This window comes from Numida meleagris, chromosome 12 (genome assembly GCF_002078875.1).
Source record: "Numida meleagris isolate 19003 breed g44 Domestic line chromosome 12, NumMel1.0, whole genome shotgun sequence".
Classification (NCBI taxonomy): domain Eukaryota; kingdom Metazoa; phylum Chordata; class Aves; order Galliformes; family Numididae; genus Numida; species Numida meleagris.
The window spans coordinates 630612-652860 of record NC_034420.1 but is presented as its reverse complement, the minus strand read 5'-3'; the positions used below and the strand labels follow the sequence as shown (position 1 = coordinate 652860).

The following is a 22249-nucleotide window of genomic DNA, read 5'->3' as shown; positions in this document are numbered from 1 at the left end:
ACCACTGGGGAAGATCCTGAGGGGGCTGATAGCTCCTTCATTGCTTGATGTCTGTGCATCAGGAGGGAGTGCTTCTCTGGATGATATGCTTTACTCACACCTGTGGAACGGGATTTGATTCATGGTTAACCAGATTGACTCTGCTACCCGGTGCCTTGTGGCTCATGTTGCTTTGGCCCTTTGAAGCCGTTAGCAGCATCTGGGAGCGATTTGATTGGGGCTTTCCAGCTGGGGATCCCAATGGACTTTTGGGGTGATGTCAGCACAGCCTGCCCTACAGATGGGGATTGGTCTGTCACTCATCACGTTGGACCTGTGGAGAAGGGCCTCGTTCGCCCCGAAGCAGATGAAGCATGGGCTTAATCAGCCACCTAGAGCTCCCAGAGAGGGAGGACAGATACAAGAAATGCAGGTAAGGATCTCTCCAGCTATTGCTACCTTTTAGAAAGACCTACTGGGACAGCAAAGAGCTGGATGCAAGGCCAGGTGAAGTTGCTCTGATTTATGGTGGGACCAGCAATATGAGGAGAAAGGAGAACATAATCCCTCTGCTGGGTTGAAGCAGAATGAGAATGGGTTGCAAGCCTCTAGCGTTTCCCTTGGACCTCACTGCTTCTCACTGATCACTGAGGTCTGAACCTCGGAAGTTGCCCCAAACACTCATTTCTGCAGTATTCCAGAAGCTGTTCAGAACTTTTCTGCAGTCAGAGGCAGAGTCAGCAGTGGCAAAACACCTCTGAAATTAATGTGTCCACGACACTCGCAGGAGGGCTGCTCCCATCCTGTAGCACTGCTCCCCTGGCCCTCCCACTGCAACCCAGTGCATCTTTCCAGATAACTGGGAGCAGTGAGCAAACAGTTAAAGTTCTGCTTCTCCACCCAGTGGTGGGTGTTGTCTGTGTCAGAAACAATATAAGAACAGTCGGAAGTTGCAGCTGGCAAGTAACATTTGGAGTAGCAGTTGTGGGGCATATAGATCTGGTGTGGACTGTCTTTTCCTGAGACTGTAAACACTTGTGCAGAATGTCCGAGAGCAAGAAAAAGGGGAAAGGAAAGAGCAAAAAGAACAAAGAAGGGAAAAAAGGGGAAAGAGAACCTGATCCAGGAAAAGGTACTTCCCATTTTTAACAAATTTTACTTAAAGGAAGAAGAGAGAAGCAAGACAGTCAGCAGGAAAGTACTTGTGGGTTGCATGAACTGGTGCAAATGATAGGGAGTGTTTGTCAGGCAAGTGTGCAAATCTCTGCATCTCATTCATATTACATGCTCTTACAGGTCTGCTTTCTTCTTGAGCTTCTCTGCTTATTTAATTTTAAAAGCCCCAAGAATTCAGGGCAATGTATTCTTTAAATTCAGCTCCTGCCACGGCACTATGTAATTGAGGGGTGTTGTGCTCATTCTCTGGGGGGTTACAGTGTGCTGTGTTTTGATGCTTGATGGGTTGTTTCCTTGCTTGTTCTTGAGGTAAATATCAAAAGCCACTATTCTGGGCGATCATAGGGACTGCTCCTTGAGACAGACCAACTCTCTTACAGATCTAATTTAAGTCATAGTCTCACTTTTTGAGGTAACTGCATTAAGTTGCAGATAAAGACATGTGGATGATAAGCCTTCACTCTGCTGATATCCTTATTAGCAAAATGGAGCTGTTCTTCGGAGAAGATCTGACTGGTCCTTACTGAATGAGCAAGGCAATACTTAAGATGTTGCTAAGATAAAATGTTTAGATTGCCTTTAACTGATAATGTTTGATTCCTGAGTAAATGGGGAGTGGAAGCTGGAGAAACGTGAGAACTGTCTTGGAGAGATACAGGAGATTTGATGGTAATGCTGCACAGTGGTATTTCATTCTCTGTCTTGGTATCAGGGAGGGATTATCCCTGGCTGTTTCTTATCTGTAGTTTATCTGGCAGTGTATTTGGGCAGAGCAGCAGCTCTGTCAGGACTTTGTATTTTATCAGCATTAGGAGAGGTTACAAGCCGGACCGGGTCCTGGAGCAATCTGTCAGACAGTTCGCAGCTCTGTGCTTGGTCCTGCTGCCATGACACTGTGTGATTGCTTCGGCTTCACACCAGCATCACTGCTGGCAGGAGGTGCCCGTACCCTTATTCATTCCATTACTGTGAGCACAGAGCTCTGTTCAGCACCCTGCTGTGCCCTGGGCATGGGCTTTTCTGCAGCTTTGCCCTGATCTGCCAGGACAGCAGTGGGCACTGATGCTGTGGCAGGCTGACCTGAAACAAGGTCTCCTGCTTATGACATCAGAACTCGGCTGCTTCTGTGGAATTTGGGAGGAGTCTTTTGGGATAGCTTTGCGATGGAGAGCTCAGAAGCACCAAGCAGAGAAAGCAGCTGCTTGATGATGGCTGGATCTACCCAGGGGGTTCTGCAACGTGCAGGAGCAGGGGCTGCCTCACAGCTGTCGGCAGGATGGTCCTGCCTCTTATGAGCATGGATGGAATGGGAATTGCCTGTACTGTGGGCATCTCCTCTACTGGGAGCAAGATGGAGGGGCTGGGGACTGAGTGGATTGGGCACAGCTGGGCAGTGAGGATGGCACTGCTTGGGATTGGCCTTGGGCCTGTGGGGCCACAGCTGGGCCCTGCTGCATCTCTGCCAATGTGGATTCCAGAGTGGAATCAGAGATGATTGTGGTGATCCTTTCTGTACTTCAACCAAAGAAAATAAAGGTTCTGGGTTAGACTTACACAGCATGAGTACATTACTGCATCTATTACTAACTAGATTACTTACATGCAGTCCACTCATTGCCTTGTATTGCTGCAGAGGTTGCCCATTGTTTGCTCCGTAGAGTCATCAGAGGAAGATGGTAGGTTGCCTGTGGTGTTTCTCAGCCAAATCCCACTTTGATTTGGGTTGGTTGGGATTGGTGGAAACTGTGAACACCTTTTCTCATCATGGGCCGCTTTTCCCACATGGTCTAAGGGGCACTGTGGTGATGGTTTCCCAAGAGGACTTTTAAAGGAGAAGATTTCCTCACTCAATACACTTCTGAGCAGATGCCATGATCCAATCCCACTATGTAGATATTCCAGGCAGCTGAGTATCCCACGGACTCTATTTTTTTCAGATTGTGGCTGGGCCTCTGACTGCTTTTCTGGCACACTTGGGCTGATGTAAGAGCCCAGGGCTGGCACAAATCAAGCAACTGGCATGGCACTGAAAGGGGAACTGCTGTTCTCTTTTTTTTTTTTTTTTTTCCCCCCCAAGTTATAGTATTTCCATGCAAATGGAGCATGCTGAGCCCTCTCAAACCAGGAGGTAGAAGAGGAACCTACAAAATGCTTAATCAGACTCAGGTGACACAGACAGGAGCATGCATTTCAGATTGCCAGGGCAGAGGAGATTCAGGGGATGATAGGATGGAAGATTTTCTTCCATGGGCAATCTTTAACCTAAATTCATATTTTTATGTGTCTAGTCATGAAACAGTTGCAAACTGAGTGCCTTGGCTCCAGATGTAGTTAGTGGAACAGCCCTTGGAGGCCTCCAGAGGGAGATGGTGTCCACCTATGAAGAAGCACCATCGGGATCTCTCTTTCAGATGTTTGTGGCTTACATCAAAGGATAGACAGACTGCGTCCCACAGGTAGAAAGCACACCCTGAAGATCTGAGGTATGCTTTGGAGAACTGGGCCAAACCGACCAGTGCCAGTGGAAAAGCTCAGAACAGGGGAGCAAACACTGGAGCTTTGGCAGTAGAGCAGGAGGCCAGTGCACCAGCCTTGACAGCAGGGTAAGTGAGCAGCACATCAGAAGGTGAAGGGCTGTGAGGCTGGGCGCAGCCTGTGTTTCATCTGTACTTCTGTGAGGCGGCTTGGGGAGAAAAGACCAGAGAAATGTTAAGCATCTGGTTGGTTAAATTCCCCAGCAATTCCAGGCATTCTCTCTTATTTTGACTTGGTGGTGAGGAAAACATTGCGTGTGCATCGGGTTCTTGTTGTTTGTCAGTGCTAATAAGGGCAGCAACACAGGAATTGTACCGCTGTGTTGAACTGCCCATGGCAAAATTAGTACTGGAAAACTACTCGGAGAACAGGTGAAGAGTCTCTGCAGACAGTCTTGTGTTTCAGCAGGAACCAGCCTGACCTCAGTTCTCAGATGAGCCGGGACTTGGTAGAAACGTGGGAGGGTGTTGTGATTGAAATTCCAGGGGTCTCACGGAGGAAGGGCCCCCTGACAAGGAGCCAGTGGCTGCATGGCAGCACAAGCAGGTGCCTGCCAGCCTGGGGTGCTCCAAAACTCTGCCATGCTAACACGGAACTCTGCAAGGATGGGAGGTCCCTTGCAGATGGCAGAGCAGGCTTTGTGTTGGAAGTTCATTCTATCAGAGTTACTCAACAGGACTGCAACCAAAATGATTGCTTTGCTCTGGTTACGGTACCTCTGTGAGCTCTGTCCATGTTGCAGGATGAACACTCTTCATTTGTTCTTGTCTTCTGTTTGTAGGAAAGATTCCCGTTCCAAGGAGTTCATAGAAAGATTAACCAAAAGGTTTGTTTACAAGAGGAATAACCCACAGCGGATATCCTACAGTAGCAGTTTTGTTTTCTGTAAACACTCAGCCATACAAGGTGCCAGATGTCAGCTGTGCTGCAGGATCTGGCCGCATGCATCTTGCCACTCAAGCATTTCCACTGGCAAAGCTAATGGGTTGCTGTTGCCATTTGCTGTACGGCTGTGAGTATGCATGTGGCCAGTTACCACGGATCAGTAAGCGTGCAGTAACTTGCAGAGCTTTGGGAACAGAGGGGCTCTGACTCACAGGCTCCAGTGATTCATACTGGGGTAAAGTAAGAGGTTATTTCACCCAGCTGCTTTCTGGTCTTTTTTTGGTTGAAGCCAGCCATCCCTGCAAAATGGATTGGTAAATGAGAAAGTGGCTCTGTTCCTCTGCTGTCTGTGTCTCACAGTGCCAAAGAGTAAGGCTATGGGAGAAACACCCAGTGGGGCTGAGAATGACCCTTTATCTATTTGTGCAGACCCTGCTCTCCATTCATCCAGACTAGAGGGCTGGGATCACCCGGCAGAGGGGCAGAATGGAGCAGAGTGGTGTGCTAGTAAAAAAAAAAAAAAAACCCTCTATGGATCCAAAAGCTTGTGAATCAGAGCCCTGGGCATACTCTTTTCAATCCCTGTTTGGAGGTGGAAAGGCAGTCTCTGTTGAGAGGGGGAACATCTGGAGAAGAGCTGAGTGCAGCCTGGCTGCTGCCCTTTGAGGTCATGCCCTCTGCTCATTCTCCTGCCTTTGTTAAGGGTGATAGGTTCCAGCTGCAAAGCAGCTAGAGGGAAGCCGTGCTGCCATGATCCTTCCTCTTGCATTGGGACTGCCAGCCTCCTGCTCAGAGTGTGACTCCCATCTCCCATCTCAGCTCAGCCCTGAACCTTAATGGGTCTGTAGCACTCCAAGAGTAGGGCACGGTAAACATGTGGATCTGCATCCCACTTCTGCTGCATAAACTCCAGAGGCAGTGAGCGAAGGGGAAAAGAACCTCTTCTTCCTCTGACCCCTCCTCATGGATGCTCTCAAGTACATGAGGAGTATTCAGTGGGGGACCATAGGACCCTGTGCCTGTTGCAGTGCCTGGGTGCTTTGCTCTGAAGGCCATGCTTTTGCAGTAAGCAACAAATGAGGAGGATGTGGATCATATCTGGCTCTTGCTTGGGTATGCTTGTTTTCTTCTGGAAATAAAATTCAATGAAAAATGCAGTGTTTTCAGAAGGAAACTTGGAGTCCAGGAGCAGCTGAGCTTGCAGTTCGTGACTAGGACCATAAATCTGGGCTGGTTCCTTTGGCTGAGAAGTTGCTGGTCTATGAATTCCCAGTAAGGGCTGGCTGTTCACTGTGTGCTGTGCTCCGGGCAGAGGCCAGTGAGCAGTGAATAGCGAGATAACCTGGTGCTTTCCTTTGGGATAGCTCCAGCTCATGTCCCTGAGGATGAGGCTGGAGGGGGGTGCGAAGCTGGGGAGGAGCTTCCCGTATCTCCTGGCTCACCCAGAAGTTTGCTTGGTGCTGTGTCAAGCACCAAGCTCCTGCCAGCCTGGGGGCAGTTCAGCCTGCATGGACGTCACCCAGCAGCAGGAGGGGAGAGATGTGCTGGCAGCAGAGGTAGTTTGGGAGGATGAAGGCTCAGAGTTCAGGCACACATCACCTGTTGCACTGACCTCCTGTCTGGGCCAGGATAACGAAACCTGCATGACTGGGAAACATGGACAAGTCCAAGAGGGAAGCTGTCACTGGGCCTACATGTCACAGCTGCTTCCTCACCACCTCTTGAGAGCATCCTGAGTGGTGCAGGACGTGCATGGCTTCCTGGCCACGCCACTGCTCCCAGCACCCACGCTGTGCTCTGGGCAGAGCGCTGCGTTATGAACCGAGGTGACCTGGGCTTGTCTCCCCTCTGACAAGGGCAGTGTCGTGGTGCTGCATTTTTGAGCTATGCCAAATTGTAACAACAAATACATGTAATCATGGTAAGAATTAAACATTTAGGTAATTAATAACTCCGGTAATTAGGCTTGGCAGACTCAGCTAGCAGCCCTTATGCAGGATTTTAGTTTGGGCATGTCTGGAAGGTGAGAACTCAATGTGAGGGAGGAGGGATGCTTTGCAGAGAAGAGCTGTAACCTACACAAGGCTCATCTCCATGCAGTAATGGTGATGATCATATTTCTGAGGAGCCAGTGGTCCTGGAGTTGCTTTACAGCTTGGCTTATCGTTACAATGCCCTTAACTTTTTTACTCTATGTGGAAGTCAAAGCCCAGCTTATCTGGCTGGATTCTCCTGTCTGGTGGTGAGTGGGAGTGGAAGGGAGCTGCATTCCCCCTCTGAGCCTGAGATGTCTTGGCTGGCAGCTCAGAAAAAGGCAGACAGCCACAAAAGTACGGGTTGGGCAGAAAGGTGTTCTTCAGGGAAGCAGTGAAACTTTATCTTAAGTCTACACTAAAGTTGGGTGCTTAAGTGTTTTTGGTTTTTTTTTTTTTTTTTAAATTTAAAATAGCATTCAGTAAATTCCAAGCAGATTTCCTACATAGAACCATAGAATTGTTTGAGTTGGAAGGGACCCTTAAAGGTCATTCACTGGTGTTCGGAAGAAACCTCTTTTTGGTGTCAGAATTTTCACTTTTGCTTAATTTGAAGGTAAAGTCAGGTTAAGATCCACCAGCCGGGTTCTCAACAGATGTTTCTGTCACTCAGGTCCTCTGGCATTGTGCTCCACGTGTGATATCTACCATCTGAGTGTCTGACCCTCCTGCTTTCAACAGCTTTTCAGTTTGAAGGCTGTGACTTTATTTCAACTCCAAAACTGTGTCAGTGTGCCTGCGTACACGTGTTTGTGCTCAGGGGAATTCTCCATTCTGCTTTGAAGTCCATGGCACTTTGTGAGGGTCCCCTAGTTCCTGATGTGCTCCAGCTCTCCTGGGGCAGGGAAAGGGAAATACACAATTTTGGCTAGCAGACTGCCTCAGCAGATCCTGTTGCTCCTTGTGTGCCTTCTGCACTCTCCTTTCTCCAGTGAAGCCACTGGCAGAATTCCCCCACTCGGCCGCTATGTCTCTGCTTCAGAACACACCAAAAAAGCTGTTTGCGTTGAAGCTGCTTCCCACCACTTGACTTGACTTAAGCATTCCTGGAGCAAGGCTCGAGGGACAGGGACTGTCTTTCTTTTTGCTGGTCTGAACTTCCCTGGCCAAGCTGCTAAAGGTTTTTCTGCCCCCAGTTCAGAGATCAGGCAGAGGACAGCAATGCTTCCAGCAGCAGCAGTGGCTGCTCTCTGCATCATGGCTGCCTCATCTCTTTGCCCTTCCTGCTCTGACCCCAGCAGTGGGGTTTCAATGCTTCAAATGGGCTGAGATTAGTCCAAGCTGGCAAATTATCAACTTTCACTTTGGGCAAAGGCCTTCTATGCTGCTAGCCTGAGCAGCCAAAAAGCTCTGCAGGTGCTGAGCCTGCAAGGATTGGCTCTGGTAGCAAACTGGTTTTACACCAGGAGGGGCAATGCACAGGTGTGGGTATGAGGAGTCTGTTCAGAGCACCAGGTGTTGCCCAGGTGGGGAGTCAGACCAGGTCCCAGCAGAGGACTGATGCTCTTGGGAGAAAACTGGCCAGGAAGCTGAGGCAAAGGCGCTGCCTGTTCCCCTGAACCTAGCCACGTCCCCCCGCCTGCACTGCATGGGTGTTCAGATGCCCTTCTCTGTGTTCTCTTGTGCCTGTTTCCAAGCCCCAGCAAGTGGGGCAGGGCTGGCAGAGAGGAATGCTCAGTTTGGGCACAGGCATGGAGAGATCTTCTGGCTGCTGGCACAGTTAGGTGCCCAGCTTTAGCCACGCACATGCTAACTTGCTGATGTCTTGAGGCCAGAAGGCTCAGCTCAGCCACGCTATAATGATAAAAAAAAAAAAAAAAAAGGCAAACACAAACATCACCTGCCTCACTTCCATTGTGTGAATTGCAAGAGAGAGGAATACTGATGGAGGGAGAGGCTTGGAGACACTCCAGTGGCTACAGCTGCCCGCACATCACACCCTTCTGGCTAGAGAGCTGGCAATGCAAGGCCAGGGTTTGTTGGCCAGCAGGCTTTTAGAGCTGATCTGGACTGCTGCTGTGCCCGCTTCATGACTGATGAGCACTGCTGCTTGTGCAGCAGTGACAGCTCTGCATCACACGCCATCACAGTGCAAAGCAGGCTGACTTGTGAAGTTTGGCTGCCTAAAAATGACAGAGGTGTTAATGTAATTCAGGTCCAGCAGATCTTGCTAGCAGGTCCAGGATCAATAGATCAAGGTGCTGGAGCAGCACAGGCGTTTTTTCCTGCAAGCTGCCTGCTTGCTGCTATCCAAGCAGCAGTTTGTCTCCTTCCCAGAGTCCATGCATGTCTCATCTGCTCATTCAAGCTTCTGCCTGGAGGGCGAGGACAAGGAATGTGATGAACTTCACTTTGGCGTGGAAGAGTATTTTGCTTCACATTTGTCAATAAATGAATGTAGCGTTCTGTGTTTGTGCTGTGGGTTTGCGTGAGAGGCACCTTTAACGAATGCTAACAAATGATCTGGCTGGTTGTTGGGTAAGAAACAGCTAAAACATGCATCGCAAAAAGAGGTCTTGGCATTGCCGAGATGCCAGTTAAATGGTTGAGAGAAAGATTCAGTCCAAAACAGAAGTTATCCCAGATCTTACATGAAATGATTATTCAATACCAAAATCACTGTGTGTATAATAATGCTTCTGCTCTCTGCAAAATAACATTTCTCACAGTCTTGGTTGTTATCTCCTCCATCCCCTTCAGGTGTGAAGTCTTTGTCCCAAACCTGAGCCTGAACCCTAAGAAGTTCCTCTTAGGGAGATGGGATGCAGCACAAATTATCAATTTCTGTATGTCTTTCCCAGCCCACCCTGCTGAGTCCAGGCATCCCCTTTCTGTGCAGAAGAGCTAGTGTGACCATTTAGAAAGAAGGGAGTGCTTCCTCTCTTTGCAGTTATGCACTTTCAGGCACGAGGATGAAGAGATTTGTTGGTAACCAAAGAAGAGCTGTCAAGTGAAAAAGGTTGCCATGGGCTAATGGTCCTTGCCCAGCCAGCACTGTGCCTGCCCTGTGGTCAGGGAGGAGCGCCATGGCATGAAGACATCCTCAGCAGGCTTTTTGGATACCAGTGGAGGTACAGCAGCAGTAATGCAAGCTACAAGTTTGGGCTGTGTGCACCCCTAGTGCATAGCCCTTATGATCACAGCACATGCTTCTGCCTCTTCAGCACTCCTCTCTCTCTCAGCTGGTTTGCTAAGTGGGTGCTGGTCCATGCTGCCAGTGACCATGCATGTGCTGCAGGCACTCCTCAGGGCATGCCACCCCCACTTCCACAGACCTCCCAGGCTTTAGCGTTCTAAATAATGTTTCTGCTGGCAGACTTCAAGGTGTGAGACTGTCTTTCTGAATCTGCTCCAAAGCAGCTGCGGTGCTGCTGATGTTGCATCGGTCCTTCCTAGGCCGCACCTCAGGGAATTGTTCCTTTCTCTGGCTGAGCTTGTCCCATCTCCCTGCTGCTGCTGGGCTAACAGAAAGCACAAGGTGGCAAAGAAATGGTGAGCAGTGGAAACATGTTGATAACAGCTTTTCGAAATCGAATCACCTCTGTCCCCATCGCAAGCACTTGGTTATTTCAGTTATTAGTACTTCTGGAGAGGTTTCCTTTCCTACCCTGTATTTAGAAAATGTGGGCAGGCCATGCCATTTTAAGGACAATTCTTGTGTTAGCAGAGCCATTGCTCACTTTGTGTGTTTTAACATTTCGTGTTGCTGATGTTTTGTGTCAGTGTTTCAGAGAGATGGTGAGCATCGCAGCTCTGGTTTTCTTACAGGGGTGGGTAGGTAGGTATCTTGTTCATTTTGGGGGGGGTTAGAAAGAAAGAAAAAAAAAAAAGCAGTAGTAATAGGAAGCGCTGCCAACAGTTTTGGTTTTATTGCCAGAACTGTGATAATCTGGTATTTCCCGTAAAGCCCCAGGTGTTGTACTTGCTTTATTTGCTGGGAATCTCCAATTTCTCTTATCCTTTTTTATCACAGAGCACAAAACAAGACCATCTACCCTTTCTGGGGCCTAAACATTCAAAATATCAAAAGGTGATAACAAACCTCAAACACATTTCTGGATGGATGGCTCATTATATTTAATCTAATATCAACTTTCTTGAGGAGAGACACAATTCAGGATTTCCAAGTCAGCTGGGCTGAGTGTGTGGCACTGGTCTGTGCTCTCCTCCTTTCCCTTACACTCCTTTGTGGCCTGTTCTGCAGGTCAGAAGAGACACCGGGTGCCTCTGGTACACATTCCTCACCCTCATGGAGAACCACATTTCCCTGAGCCTTCTCTTTCTCTCGTGCCACGTGAAGATTAGCAACCACCTCGTTGTAGATCTTGGGAGCCCTGGCCTTGCCATGGCTTGGGTGCTTCCCCCAGCAGGGGTGTTTTTCTGCATTGGAGCCTCAGGGCTTGTCTGCACAGGGAGGCTCTTGCAAAACATGCTGGGCCTAGGGTGTGAATTTAAAGGGAAATAACTATTCTGTACCAGATTCCTGCCTGAAACACTCTTCTTCTGCAGAAAAACAGGCTGGTATTTTTATCGTGCTGCCAGGCAGACTTGGTTAACCAGCTGCACTAACCTGAGGAACCCAAGGCTGTCATGGACGCTCTGCTCCACACTGTCCATGAGTTGCCAGTGCTGATGGCAGTGACCCTGGTCAGGGGAAGATGAAGGGCAGCAGGGAGGACGCTGGCGCCTACTCAGAAAAAGGGCGACCAGTTCAGAGCAGAACTTTAACTGGAATTTCTTGGTACCTTCTGAAAAAGCCACTCTGAACAGAGAGCCTCTGCAGAGCACCCTCCGTTGGGAGTCCCCCTTCCTCAAAGTTTGGGCTTGGATTAGCTGCTCGAGTCCAAACCTGTTAGAGCAGCCCAGGACTGAACTTGATGAATTACCCCAAGTCAGCAGCCCTTCCATGTCACACTTGCGTTTCACATGAGCTGGCCAAGCTATGGGGCGGTGTGCTGTGGGAACTGTGGGGTGGTAGGTGTGGTGTTTTGCTTTGGAGACCACAAACATGCTCCTCACCATGATGGGCCATCCTAGCTGTCATCTGTGGCCCTCATGTGCCACCACGTGAAGCTTCCTACCTCATATGTTCCGTAATGCTTTCTTATCAAATCTTACCCACAAACGCTGTCTCAGCTTCTGGTCTGGCCTCAGAGAGGTGGAGGGAGGTGGGCTGGGAGGGACTGTGCCTGCTGAGCTGAAGGCATGGTTGTGGTCCCCAGTGCCATGCCTGGGGGTGGATGGATGCCACCAGTGATGTGGGTACAAGGCTGCTAGTGTTTAACTGTGCCTATTGCAAGGACAGTGTTTGGTTGGACGGGGACCTTTGCATTTGGGAGTGGGGGAGGGGACCCTGCAAACAACTTATATTCCACAGGGTTGAAACTTGAGGTCTCTAGAAGGCAAAGGGACATGGCAAGTCACGCAAACGAGGCATAGCGAGACTGGCAGAAAGGGCAAGACTTTTGTATGAAGCATGGGCGTGCTGTTAGCTGGATTAACTAGGGTAAAAATGCATGGGGGGTTATAAGCCTCTGGGCATCAGGGTAGAAACAACAACTCTGTCCTTGAGAGAATGCAGAAGACTTCCCTACTGGGAAGTTATTCAAGAGAAGTAAGTGATACTTGCTGCCGTGAAGCAGAGGTCCCTGTCTAGCGAGGAGCGAGGTCTCACCCAGCATGGCAGACTCTCGGCAGCACGGTGGTCTTTCCGGGCTGCATTCTGTATCTGTCACGAGTCCCCATGCATCACTGAAGCCCCATCCTGTTCTTCACTGCTGGAGTTGCCCAGAGCTCTCTCTCCTAATAGAGCTGGCTGCTTGAGGACTCAACACAGCTGAAATGATTTATTCCTCAGCCATTTATTGCAAATGAACCATTGGAAGTCTTTCAAAAGCCATATTTTCTTGACCTAAGTTCAGCTGAGCCTTGTAGCAGTATTAACTTTACAAGAAAAGTTAGATGTAAAGGGGAATTCTGCATGAATAATGTTTATGTTGATAAACAGTCCTTACTGATCAATACCTCTCTCTCAAAGCCACCTGGTTATTCAGAGGATCATAGAATTAGCCAAGAATTACATGCCAACTGCCCCAGAAAGACATGATGGCTTGCTTGTTTACTCTGGATGCCTGATAAATTGCCAAAATATCTGTATAAAAGCAGGTAATATCGTGCAGTATTTAGAATGTAGTGAAGCCTTCAGATACTGAGCACTTCATAAAATCCTATCACCCCAAATTAATTCCAGTTGGTAGGGACAGGAGAGCATCACATGGGCTGTTAACTGGGTGGAGGACCATGAACAATGGATTAGGATAAACAGCAGTTGTCAAATTGTCAAGGGAGTGAAGGAGAGCACAGTGTTGGGAGCTAATCTTGCCAATTGCTGCCCTTCTTGATGAACTGTGCATAGTTAACCTCCTCTGTGTCTCCAAGGGGCTCTTACAGAAATTAAGAGGAGTCTGTGGGTGTTTTTGTGAAGCTGGATCAGTTCATCTTTAGGTATCTGGGAAGGTTTTTCAGAACATCCATCATATGGCATAGCTGGTGTGGGATCCTTTCTGAGGTGTCTGTTGAGCTCTCATTCGTGTTCACAAAGACGCTCCCAGTTAATTATCTGGTATTTTGACCAGACATTTATTTACCACCAAATTACAGAGGGAGGGGTGCCTGTTTTAGAAATGCGATGAAAAGCATAATAGAGTGGGCTGCTCTTAACTGTGATGTTCAGTCTTTGTGGTGCCCCAGCTTCCAGTATGAGACCCAGGTAAATGCTGATGTTGGTCCTTGCTCGCAAATGCCACTATAAAAGCTGGTCTATGGTAGAGACTTCATCCCTTCTTGCTGTGGGAAGGTGTGGGAAATTTAATATTCATCATCTATGTTAGATTTTGAATGTGTAGAGGAACATAGTCCAATGGGTCAAGTGTTAGCAACTGTGGTAAATTTGGTGAGATTCTTTCTTGGTGGTCAGAGAATAATTGTGCCCACGTGTGTAGTAGCTTTGGCTGGTTGTAGCGATATGGAGGCTATGAAGCTGTTCATAAAAGAACGCAGCCTGATGCTCCTATCACTCTTGCCTGCACTTCTTTTCTCTGTGGCTCATGAAGAGGCTGTTCTGGAATAGGATCATGGTTCCCTTCTGGGTCTGGCTTTTGTAGGAGAGGCAGAATGGAAGGGATGACAGTTTGCTGTTCTTCAGCAGTCTACTTGGGCATGTGGGCTCTAGGCAAAATAATAAAGGAGTGAGTGGCTCTTGGCTCTCCTCATGACAAGGCTAGGCTTGCCCCTCATTGCACGGGTCAATGAGACTGAAGGGACCACCAAAAGTAGAAACAGCAAAAGGAAAAACAGAGCAGCAGGCTCTCACCTTCTTGGTTGCACTGCCCCATCCAGCATCTCCCTTAGTGCCCTCCACAGCCAGTACCAGTCCTCCCAAACATGCACACTTCTCTTGGCCTTTGCCTGCTGCAGGAGACCGATATGATTTTCGGTCACACTTGGCTCAAGGTCTCAATTTCAGGAGGGCAAAGATGCTTGGACTGCTTCAGTGAGGTGTGGAAGGTGACCAGCCTTTACAGAAATGAGAGTGAAGCTGGGCCTTAAGAGCACTGCTGAAGGTTTTCAAGGTCATTGATTTTGCGAAGCAAAGAAAAAAACAAATCATGTATCTCACAACCAAGGTGAATTGAGATTGGAAGGGCAAAAATGAATGATTTTGGTTAAATTGCCTGTGATTAGTGGTAGCTGGCATGGACAAGAAGAAAACAGAAAGAAGCGTAAAGGACTGAAAGGCAAAGAGTTGGACTACATCTTTGGGAGTCAGTGAAACATTTATTTTACATGTGAAGAGCGATTTAGCTTCACTGGTCACAATAGTGATATCGTGGCTGCGTTCTCCACCTGCCAATTAGTACACCCTTGTGCTGACAGACTTTCTTTCAGGGGCTGTGGGCCTACTCCCAAAGGGGACCTAGTGTTGCCTTTTGGAGAAGCTGTGAGGATGGGACACTTGAGGTCACCCTGGGACACTCTGCAAGGTGCAGTGTAGATGAGTAGTGCCAGACTGTTTATGTGTCTGGATCCTGGTGGGTTGAGTGGATGTTGCAGGGCTGATCCTACCTCAGGGCAGGGATGTGGATTACTTAACTTCTGCAGGTTTCTTCCAGCCTTGTTCTTCCAACCCTGTCATTTGTTGTCCACCTGAACCCTGTTTCTGGGCTTTTGGGGTTTGGTTCTGTGGATTCTGAAGATGGTAAAGGTCCATCCAGGCCTTACCAGGACAGTTCCTCAGCAACACTGCATCTCTTACATGTTTATCAAAAAGTTGCTTGCCCAGGGCATTTAGACGGACAGTTTCCTACAAAATGTTTCCAGCAACAGAGATCCCGCTCTTTCCATCAGGTTTTTCATATTGCTTTTCAGACCCCTGAACATCCCCTTCTGGGGCTTCTAGGTGATTGCATTCCTCTGCTATTAAAGATGATATTGAAGGATAGCTTAGGGAGATGGTGAAAGGGAGGAGCAGTCAGAGTGCAGAAGGGAAGGAGCAGATCTGGAGGAGTTTTGCTTAAGATGGACTGTCCGGGCAGAGTCTTCTCTGTTGTCCAGCTCAGCTGCTTCCTTGATTTTCCCTGTCACTTTTGTATGGAGATGAGAACCATCCATGTTTATAATACATGATGAATTCCACATTGTGCCCTGTCTTTTCTTAGGTCTTCCTTGGATCCCAAACTCCTTCCACTTGTTGTCACTGCTGCTTATAATTGGTGTTTGTGGTGGCATCCAGAGGTCCCAACTGCAGCATTGTTCCCTTTGTGCTATTCACAGCACAGAGTCATAGCAAGAGACAGTCCCTGCCCCAAATATATTAAGTGGGATCTTTGAGAGAGGAAATGGCAGCACAGAGAAGGGATGTGAATTGTCCTACTTTACGCAATATTTCTGGGATAAAACCCAGCACTATTAATAACTTTTTGCTCAACATCATCTTTTGTTCAGAATTCTGGTTTTCACCTTAAGATGTTTGTGTTATTCAGGATCTGTTGGCAAGTTTGGCGAAAGTTCCCTCCTTATGATCTGCAGCTAGATGTAAAGTGAGTCCAGTAAATCCTTATCCATTTTATACTCAGAAAGCTTTCTGCCAAGGCCACCATCATGTTACCTATTGTCTTCTGTTTACCCGTGTCTTGCTGCATCACTGGTCCTCGTTTTTGTTTGCTAGTACTCTGCAATATCTCCTAGAGAATGATTTGTGTCACCCCTTGCTTTGCGGCTTTTCCCGAAACCTTCAATGCAGTAGCTGACAACCAGCAAAAATTTGCTCATATCAGATGCTCAAATTCATTTTACCTATTTATTGTCCGTGAATATTCTATAAAATTGACTTTCTGCCAGAAATGTTTGTGGAAGCAGAAACTGTTGATTAAATATTAACGAAGAGTCACAGGAAGCAAATTTTAAAATTGCAACTGTATGTTTGTGATAATAAGAGCTCTGTCACTGCTGTCAAGGACTAGAATTGATGGAGGCCGCAAAATCTCTTTATCCGACCAAAATGAGTCAGAGTTGCTTGATTTTTTTTTTAAACACAAGCCACAAACTGCTCATGAGCAATTTACAAGCCAAAAATGAGCCAGCATGGCTTTCCAGAGAGTAGTTCTGAAGAACATTGCAATAAGCAATATTCAAATATAAAAAGAGGGAAAATAAGGATAAAAAAATTAATCAGGAAGAGCTGACATCCTTGAGACTCCTGACAGCTGTAAATCAGCCTGGTTGGGGGACATTTCAGTGGAAGCCACCCATTGCTGTGCTTCAGTGGGGGTCCAGAGCTATTCAGAACAATGCTGGGAAGCCACACTCTGGACAAGGCAGGAGACACGCTGTGTTAGTGTCTCCACTGGGCAGTGCCCAGAGTCCCAGACGGAATTACAACTGCAGCCCATGGAGGAGGGTGGCCCCTCTCCGCAGGGCTCGGTCACTCCCCAGCCCAGCAAGCGTGCGGTGCTGCAGGCACAGAGCAGGACCAGCTCCATGCTATGGGTCAGGTTCTCTGCTGCACATGGTGCCGCTGGCTGCAGCACAGAGGTCAATGCATGGGAAGAGAGCAGAGCTTGGCCTGGCACAGGCTGCTGCTCCAGCAGTGGCAGGGACCCACAGCGTCCTGGGCAATAGGAGAATTTTATAATACAGGGCGGTAATTCCATCCGCATTTGGTGGGATTTGGACACGTACTTATCTGTCTGCCTCGGAAATGCTGTCTCAGGGATGATCTTTATTCCTTCTCCTGCATTCGAATGAAAAACAGACCTGTGGTTACTGTCTGAGGTTCTCTTGGTACAAATGCTTCAGTGCTTTAAAGCATTTTTTTAACTAATAGAAAAACTTTTCATCTTTCTAATATAACAGTACAAAAAACAAACAAGTCTTTAATATGAGCCCTGGAGTTGTGGGGAGATCCCGATAAAAACACAGCTTTCTGTTTTGGAAATACCCTCTGGTGGATTTGTTAAAACCCTACCAGAGACAATGGTAAACTTACAAAGTAAGCAGAGACATGGAAAAAAAATATTTGTAATTAAGACAGCAAGTGGTTGAATTTTGTCACGGAATGGTAGTGAATATAATTTTACAGGTTTAAGGTTAAAATTTTCCCCCACCCCGATGTTAGAAACCACTAATCGAATTTATCTTGTCCAGTCATTAAGGTACTTGTTCTGTTTTTGAAGGTGCAGCATTTCCACCTGGTCTTGTATGAAACTCTGGGATGTTCCCTGGTCCATGATTTTTAGGGGAGTGTGAAATCATTGCATGCTGGGGCGCTCCATCTCACCTTCACTACTGCCTGAGCTGCATTAACGTCATTGTTAATGGTGGTCCCAAGTTTTGGGATCTGCTCACATGCACACGTTAAACCTATTTGAAAATGCTTGTTAAAATGGACTGTGCCCAGTAAATCTCCCCAGACAGCGCAGGCGGCAGGAATTATGTGCTGGGGCAGTGCTGGTGAGGATGAATTTGAACAGTTCCTCCGCAGTCAGGTGCTGCAGATGGTGCTGCATGCTGCGTGGTCCTCCTGACCTCACGCTTCACATCTCAGTGATTTAACACTTCTGGGACCCTCATTCTCTTTTAGTATAAGATACTGAGAAGGGATGAGAAAGATGTCCAGGTGTGCTGTGCTACCTAAGGCTAATAATGCATCCTTGGTGTTTCGTTTTTACATCTAAATGTGGTGGCATGAGACTGGACTATACAGACAGAAAGGGCAGAAGAAGACAATGAAAACATGCAGTTGTTGGTAAACTTTCTGCCTCATTTGGAAATTCATCTGCATTTATGTGCCTGTAGTGGCCCTTCTTGCTGGTTTACCTGCAGGAATTGGTGGTGGCGTTTGGGGGTGTTCTGTGCTCTTGCTTTTGCAAGTTTAGCTGCAGGGCTCCCACAAGTCCACGATGGTGTATCTTCTGTCCTCTTGTCATTGGTAGAGCCCAGGTGGTGCAGATAGTCCCTGTTGAAAGGGTTTCACTTTGCTAAAGGCTGTTAGGTTTTTTTTGCTCTTTTCCATACTTTGAAGAAGCACTTTTGTGGCTGTTAGCACTGTAAAACACCAAATAAGGTGGGTTTTTTTTATCCTTTTCTAATACTGATGACATTCCACTAATGGCCATTTTAAGTCAGCAGATCCTTCCCTGTAACCTGAAACATAGTCCTCAGCTTTGCTGTTACTGTAAGGGAGATATATATGGTTTCATGTACAGATTTCATGATAACCATTTCATGAAATGGTTGGTTTTTTTGCTAACTTAGACTGTTTTGTCTCCTGAGATGAGTGTTACACTTTCCTTTGGTGACTGAAAGATGATGGATGCCACCCAGGTCCTTTGCAGGGTACCAAGGCAAAGAGTTTATGCTTATTATTCAATGGCAGAAACACAGAATTAATCTATTTTAAAGTTTTAGGTACTTTGGCTAATTTGTTTGTTCGCTAGGTCTTGACTGGAGGCCCATAGAGTATGGGTGGGCCATTTTTCAAGCTGATCTAGAAGATAGAGATAAAGCTGTATTTTATGAATTGCTGTTTCCAAGGTCATCTGGAAATTGAGCTGTTCATAAAATATATCTTTGTTTAACGATATATTTGATTATATAAAATATGATCCCAGAATCAATTGGGTACAAACAAGATGTTGCCTTTAGGGTTGAAAACACATTGTTAGAGGCATGAAGAGCAGAAATTGTCGCTGCTGTCTTTGTGTGGCTATTGTTTTTGGTTTTAATAGGAACAGAATGAATGACATTTTTCCATCAGACCACTTATGCTCAACTATACCTCCAGGACAACTTCCTGGCCAAAAATATTCAAAACAAACACACACAATAGCAATTCTACTCCAATTACATTGTTTGCAAACCAGCTAGTGTTCGTAGAGTACTAGGTTTGGCAAATCCAAGCACTCAGCCCTGGATTTTAGTACTGGATGTTTGTACATGCATTCCCTGTAGCTGCTGCACTGTTCAGGTAAGCGTTCAAGTGGGCATGTGCATGTGCACCTCCATCACTTCTGACCACTGCATGGTAGAAGCACACCCTCGCTGCTTGTGCAAGTTGGGTGAACAGCCTGGCTACTAGAAATACACCCTTGCCCAGTGGCCAGATGCTCATTAATTTCAGTGAAGCTGAGATTTCAGTTGAAGATCCTGGGCCAATTCATACACCAATTTCAAAACTTTCACTTGAAGGAAGAATGACTAAATATAAAGTGTGAGCAAAGATGGAGGAAGAGGAATTTATCATTTGCTCATATATGTAAGTGGAACCAGAATTTGTGAGAGGAAAGTGAACTTGCAAGCTTTGTGGGATGCTTCCCTGTGGTTTAAGCTGCCGGAGGGATTCTATAGAGAATGAACCTTAGCCAGCAAGCCCTCTTGTAACTTTCTAGTCAATGTTCCTTGGCTGATAAGAATGGTCATAAAATACTGATTGTTGTAACTCACAGTTTGAAATGTATGTAGTGGTGCAGATTGGCATTATAGTCAGTTTTCCTTGGGACAAAGAGCACGAGGGGAATCCAGTTAAGGGAAAAAACTTGTATGCTAGGGATGCTATGAGGCGTGCAGGGAGGAATAATGCAGCCGTTCTGGCACCAGCAAGGTTTCCAAGCTTCATTCCCACACCAACTCTGCAGAGTTCAGTCATTTCAGCATGTTCACACTTTCAGTCATTTGGGTTCTCTCCACATCAGCGTCTGTTCCCCGTCAGTCAGCTGGCTGGATGCCCTCAGCAGAGCCTCTAGGACCCAGATGAACTGCGCATGCGTTGCCCTGTCTAGCATCTCCAGCTGGCAGTGGGACTATTCCCAGGAACACAAAGGTATGTCCCTGACTTCTGCTGGCATACCTCAATGGGAAGGGCACCGCAGCATGGTGAGTGCTAGGAACTGTGTCCTTGGAGAGCTTTGGGTTATCTACCCTGGCTGGACGCTGTATCTTTGCAGTTACAGCACTGAAGGACCCACGGGCAGTGAAGGTGAGGTGTAGGTGCTCAAAGTGAGCCATGTCATCTCATGTTGGGTGCCACAGTAGAGTCCCAACTGTCACACACCTGGTAAAAGAGAAACTCAACTGTGTGTTAATTAAAAGGCCTAATAGTGGCTACAGCATAATGTTGCCCCTCAGAAATTTACGTTGTTGTTTATGTGGTACATACCCCTGCCCAGGGCTGCGGTGACCCCAGTAAGCTGCTGCAGTGTGCAAAGGCAGTTACATTAACAGCTGTGAGAAGTTCTGACCATCCTTCTTGCATAAACTGAAAATATAAATTGCCTAAAGCTACAGGCATATTACAGACACTATTATGTTTTATATTCCCGATGCGAAGCCTGTAATTACCCACTGGCAGGTAGCAGCAGAGGGTAGAAGGAGGCGATGTAACAGTGGCATGTGGGGGTTCCCTTGAACAAGCTCTGTACTGTAAGGTGACTTGTGGAGGTTGTGCCAGCCAAGTGATTTTGCTACCGCCTATGTTTCTGACATGGCAAACTTTTGCAGCACTGAGCTGATGTGTTTTTTTGTTTGTTTGTTTTTCAAGTGGACTTCATGTTTTTGTTCTTTCTGACTGGAGGGAGCTTTCTTCAGAGCAGGTCCCTGTTTGACAAGGAGTGTTTGCAGCCAGTGATGAAGCAGTCAAAGAATCAGTGTGGGCAGGAGCTTCTGCTAGTGAGATTCACTTTTGTCTCCTTGTCAAATGAAGGTTAGAGCAGACATGGACCAAAGGAGCATCACCTTTGATAAAAGCAATAGACAAAGCAAACACCCAGAAGCAGCTGGGCTACGTTAGTCGGGAAGACGTATTAGCCCAGTGTATTCACCCAGCATAGGGGGTGCTGACCCACCAAACACCATTCTGGTCTTCAGACATGCATGGGGAACCACTGTGCCAGGGGCATACCTTGTAGTAATGATGATAGAAATGGAAAATCTCTGTTTGGTGAGGAATGCCATCTTTGCAAAAGTTTCTGTAATTGAATTTGGAATGATTTGAGGCTGCAAATTATTTCCCATGGGAGGATGAATTCTGAAATTTTCCATCTGGGAGAACACTGATGCTCTCTCATATGATGTGCCCTGCTAAAGGGGAAAGCCTGTACTTTTGAGAGCAGGAGAGTGATGGAGCCTCTCCAGAAGGACCCCAGGGAACAACAGGCTCTGAAGCAGGGTTTGGACTGGTGTCATGCTTCCAGATCTTATCTCTCAATGGCAAGGAACATGGAAGCCTTGACTCTGCCTAAAGCATCATTTAGGATTTCCCTGTTGAGAACTGAGAGCGCAGACCCTTGGAGAAATTGCTTGACCTGCAGCTTCTCCACCTCAGCACAGTAACTGAGAAGCTGGAAGCCCTGACACCTGCATGGAAGAGCAGTCCTGGTGCCAACGTCTCAGGAAGCCTCCAGTGGTTGGCACCTCACCCTCTGGAGGAGGACAGGAAGACAAGTCACATCTACTCATGATGTCTATTACCTGGAGATCCCAGATGTGTCTGTAGATTGCCTGGTCTTTGGGATCTCCCACAGTGAGCAAGATGCAACTCTTGAAGCAGTGGTTGCGGCTAGCGTTGCTGGCTCTGAAAGAATTCACTGAGCACCCTTCCTGGGACTAATTGCTTCTGCTTTATGCTGCTGAAGGGTTGTTTATATAGGATGCTTTGTGGGTGGGATGTGGCTTGTTACTGTTCCATTGTTGGAATCTTTTCAGGCACTCTGCCCATTTATGATTAATTATGTTTTGAGTTCAGGCGCTGAAGGTGCTTTCAGGCATACTCCAGGTACCAGGAGTGAAAGAGGTGTTGTTATCATCAAGGTACTTCAATGTAGTATCATATAATCAAAAGTGAATTAGTTAAAGCACTGTGCAGATAGAAGCCCTTGTAAGGTGAGTGTTCAAGCAATTAGTGTCATGCAATTTAGGGCTCAGTTTTTAGACTTTTGTAACCCTCTCCTCTCCTGGAGCGGTAGGCTCCAGGACTGCTGTCAGCAGGCAAACCTCTCCTGGAATGGCCTCTTAATGGAAAATTTCTGTTGAAACAGGTTGAGGAATGGTGTGCATTTGTTGATGTGGATCCTTGCACTTTTAGGGTT

The 22249-nt window shown here is 47.3% G+C and overlaps 1 protein-coding gene across 2 annotated transcripts in view; it reads left to right on the top strand.

Moving 5' to 3' along the window:
- Window positions 916-22249, top strand: part of NRG2 (neuregulin 2) — an 83753-nt gene continuing 62419 nt past the window's right edge. Inside the window, exons 1-2 of one of the 2 annotated variants that reach the window (XM_021410367.1) lie at window positions 983-1111; window positions 19859-19986. In XM_021410367.1, the coding sequence (XP_021266042.1) occupies window positions 19917-19986 (70 nt within the window). In that variant the 5' untranslated portion in view covers window positions 983-1111; window positions 19859-19916. Of the gene's footprint in view, window positions 1112-19858; window positions 19987-22249 lie in introns of both variants that reach the window. The other variant, XM_021410366.1, reaches the window with a different exon arrangement.